Genomic DNA, 4704 nt, shown 5'->3' on the forward strand with positions numbered 1-4704 from the left:
CGATTGCGATTGGTATATCCCGGGGTATTTGTCGAGTACTGCTTGGTACAAGGGGTCTATGGCGTGCTTAATCGTGACTGGGGATAACCTGCAACCAGAACAAGGAGTTACGCAAACGGACAACTTAGTGTTTCCGTCTATTAACCTTCGTGAGCGTGTGTCGATGGGTAGATTGTGGTGTTGTAACAGGTCTATACCAATGATTGGCATAGAGACATCTGCAACCACGAAAATCCAGTGTATGGGTTTGCGTAAACCCACGTTAAGGTAGACGTACCTTTTACCGTAAGTAGCGATCGGCTTTCCGTTTGCCGCCTGTAAACTTAAAACAGACTCGCGAAGTCTGTCGTCGAGATTTGCTGGAAGAACGCTAACTTCTGCGCCAGTGTCGACGAGGTAGCGAACTTTCGTAGTCACATCCGTGACATATAAGAGACGGCTGTGTTCGCCGGCTACGGTTGCCGTTAACGCGTGCCGGCTGGGAAGTTTCCCGAAATCTTATTCGTGTCAGTCGACTTTGAAGTCGGATAATTGCAAGGTTTCCTGCAATTTCTGGAAAACTTACCGTACTGGTTATGATACCAGCACCAGTCGGGATTGTCTGTCTCTCGTGGTCGAGAGCCAGATCGCTTACGTGAGGCGCTTCTACGCGGGGTTTTTGACCGACTACGGTCATTGCGAACTCTAAGATATCGTGTAAGCGTGTGACATAGTTCGGCCATGTCAGTCGAGGTCGATTGGGGTTTTTCTTTGATAGTAAAAACCCCGGCCTTAGAAAATTTGGTGATTTCCAAGATTCGATCGGCAGATGCAGCTAGTTCATCTATGGCATTGTTTTGAAATGAAACAAGCACTGCCTGCACCTGTTGAGGGAGTTTAGACAAGAAAAGTTGTCTAAATAGGCCATCATCGAAAGTTCGTTGGCCGATGACTTCTCTCATTCTAAGCAACATGTCCGTCGCAGAACCATGTTGCAAGTCGATATTGTTAAGGAGTTGGTCTAACCGTTGTCGATCAGTTAGGTCTCCTCGTTTTAAAATCGATAGCTTAAGCGATTCGTAAGGTTCGGAAACATCACTAGTAAACATACTAGGTGTTACGTACCTGTTAAACTCGCGCGGTAACGCCTTAACTACCGCGAGGAAACGTGTGCGCGAGTCCGTGATTCCGTGCATGCAAAAATCGGCTTCTGCATAGCAGAACCAGGACTCGATATTGTCGGGCCAAAATGGCGTTAACTGAATCGAAATAGGGGGAATAGACTTTAACTTAAAGACCTTGGGTGAGTGTTCCGTCATAGTAATATAGCTAACGAAAAATGTCTAATTAAAATATATCCGAGAAAAAAATTCGCGAAAAAAGGTATATCACAATATATAAAATTCAAATAAAGAATAACAATGAATAATAATATTCCTAAATGGAACAGACTCACAGTATATTGACTTGGTGTACCAGATCACGTCGGTCTCACCAATGAAGGATGCAACGGATATTCTAGTTTTACAACTGGATACCAGTAGCACCTTCTATGTTCGATCGTTCCCAGTCAGATAGAAATCAGAAGTCAGACGAGAAGAGGCAGGAAAGATATATTTGATTCGTTACCAATATATCGAGGACCTTTTCTATAAGCTGGCTAATGAAACGTAGGAGCTGTGTCCCACGCTGTGTTGAAACGTGATCTGGTGCGGATGCATGACCGAAAGCCTTCAGCTAAACAAGTCCACTTAAACAACGTGGTCAGCATCCAATGTCGAACACTTAATGAGCTATTGATTTTGGGGAATTATTTACAGCTACAATGTACCACCTGCTGTCCCTTGAAGTCCCACTGACCTAAGATGAATGCACTAATTTATACTCTAGAATTCTTAACTGTCAAATCCAATAGGGTCAGCGCTGTCGACTGATCAGACTACACACACTAGACAATCTGGAGGACCAAAAATGTTGGTGACAGAGTAGTGAAAAAGTTATTAAACAAAGTTGAGGGTCGATGGACAGTATATAATTTTGGAGGTCGTGGTTCCAGAACCATTTGAACGATAGTCAGATATGGCGTGTTCGATTTTTGACCACGGAGCCCTTAATTATATTAAGTAATCGATAATCCCGAATAAATTATCTAATATATATCAGAGACAAACCACTAATGAGGATACAGATGTGATCTGTAAACTCATATAGTAAATATGTTAATGATCTATCCATAGGATAGAGGATTAAATGAGTTTGTGGGAAGCATTCTATTTTTGAGAGGTAGTCAATTTGTCTTGTAAGCGGAAATGAAAAGGAAAACGCAAGGTCAAACAATAACAACAACGATTTGGTAACTTCCGGTGATCGTACAAATCAAGTGAAATTATATAAAAATGTGAACAGTGAAAAAACTATTATCGAAAGAAAATTATGCTAGTCACCCTTACAACAATACTAAAGTCCCGCAGCCGTACCGTCAAACCAAGAAATCATGGCAAAAATTTAGTTGGTTTGCATCAACTCGGCACAGATATTGGATACCGGTACCATAATCAAATAAGGCGTTACATAAAGCTGGCTGGTGACAACTGTGATTCTTTCCTGTACTTGTCGACGAAAGTGACTGTTTTCGAACCACTTGGCACACTTAATAGTGTTTACTTTGACGATGCTCGGAAACACGTAACTCAGATTTTATCATATAAATGTTTGTAGATATTTACTCTCAGGAGTCGTGGTACGATGGGTGTCAATGTCAAATCTGTTGTTAATGATTTGGTTTTGAATTTTCGGTTAGTTATATTCTAGTCGAAAAGATTTTGCTCATAATTGACTGGCCAGAAATCTGTAGTAATCTTGGGTTGTGGAGATCTTGCTTCAAGTCGTCATTCCCCAAAGTTCTGTAATAAACTATGGTTGACAGTAGTTCTAAACAGGATGAGTTAAGGCTTACTTCACCAATAATCTTACGCTTGTAACCATTTTACCGAGTTAAGTAATTATTCCATCCTAATATTCAGTCTAAAGACTGAAGGATATCAATAGAGAAAATACAACAGCAGGAAATTGTAGCATGAGCATGTGCGACCTTTGTCAACGTTACTTCCAGTGAGATCCCTGGTATCAGTTCTATTTCCTGTAGTTATGTGATCTTAGAGCTCAGTGGCTCCGAAGCACTCACTTCTTGTCTACATCTAAATCCTGAGTTTTTATACATCATGCTTTTGACCTTATGAATTCGTCTGCCGAATTATATTCTCCATCTCATCTTTTTTCGCACTATCACTAACAATGGTACTTCCGCTGCATTGATGTCTTGTTGATTTCACCTCTCTCGGCTTATGGAGCATTGGACTTTAACCAATGCATATTCGTTCAAGGTTCTACATTGCTTATGGCTTAATGGGTAGTTTAATACCATTTCCACACTGATCATCATCAGTCGATTTCTCTTCTGGCTTCTATTTCCATCTAATACCCATAAGCTTATTTTAATTTTCATGGTTTCCCTTATGGGAAACAGTTCTGAGTGTATAAAAACATTTTCAAATTATCTAGGCTTTCTAAAGAATAATTGGTTTGTCTACCATCTAATCTTCTACTGTTACAAATCTTTAAACCTAGAATTTTTCCTGCATTAATGTTACAATTTATGTTTGGTTTTACTCAAAAAACAGGTTGGGGGCATAAAATATTGGTATTTAGCACAACACTATTAGTTACTGCCCAACTTTTTTTATGTGTTGGAAGAAACATCCTGCATTTGTCTATCCAGAATGTTTCTTAGCCACATCGTCCCTGCAGTATCTTCAGATCACTTCATTTATTTCTATTTTTTATGGGTTTTCGTATCACAGCATAGATGATCAAGGCGAAGTTTTGAGCATCAAGTTTTCTGAGAATAACAAAATCTTAGGAATTCAGCGAACTCATCGATCAGTTGATTTTTTAAATTTTCAAGCCAATTGTCCCGGTGGTTTACAGTATTCTCAAGAATGCAAGGTTACCTTATTTCGTATAGTAACTTCTCATGTTTTCGTGTATAGAACAAATCAGCATTGCTTCTGGGATTTGTGTGGTGTTCCAACTATGAGGTCCTTTTTGTCACAAACGAACAACTGGAGTTATATCAAGTAACTTCACCTTTTTAACATCTGATAAGCGTTTGTTTTATCTAACCTAGTCCCAATATCCCCGAGATTAGTCCCAAGTATGAGTTGACAGTTAGCGAAAACTATTTGCACAGAAGTATAACAAGTAACTAGTTTTAGAAACGACTATATTGAGTAGTGATATCGTTATTTTTGAGTTGTTTTCGGAAATTAAAGTCGCCATATCCCGGGAACATTAAACCGTAACTATATTTTTAAAGAAAACCAATGCATCATTATTTATGTTGCTATCGTTTGTTGATCTTAGACGAACCGTAAAAATATTGTATGCTGAAATTCTGATGTTTCCGACTTTTATTTATTTATTTGAACATAAATATTGATACAAAGGGGCGTCAATTACATATGCGCCACACAATAACAATGAGGCTGTCAAGGGATAGAGAATCTAAAGTGCGTATAAGAAAAAGGAAAACAACAACGAACAGAAATTAGTGTATGAGAATTAAACAATAATAGTGATAATGACAGAAGCAGTTCAGTTAGCAAAGAACATAACCAGAAAGAATTCTTTCAGTTAAAGAAGTTATATTCACTTTTTATGAAGTAA

The 4704-nt window shown here is 38.9% G+C and overlaps 1 protein-coding gene across 1 annotated transcript; it reads left to right on the forward strand.

Annotated features, from left to right (window-relative positions):
- Positions 1–2412: 2412 nt before the first annotated feature.
- Smp_167950 (hypothetical protein) lies at positions 2413–4133 on the forward strand (the record flags this gene model as incomplete). The annotated part of the gene is made up of 4 exons (XM_018788652.1): positions 2413–2664; positions 2698–2774; positions 3840–3984; positions 4029–4133. The coding sequence occupies 4 exons, from the start codon at positions 2413–2415 to the stop codon at positions 4131–4133; spliced, it is 579 nt and encodes a 192-aa protein (XP_018654174.1).
- Positions 4134–4704: the final 571 nt, after the last annotated feature.

This window comes from Schistosoma mansoni, chromosome W (assembly GCF_000237925.1).
Source record: "Schistosoma mansoni strain Puerto Rico chromosome W, complete genome".
Classification (NCBI taxonomy): Eukaryota; Metazoa; Platyhelminthes; class Trematoda; order Strigeidida; family Schistosomatidae; genus Schistosoma; species Schistosoma mansoni.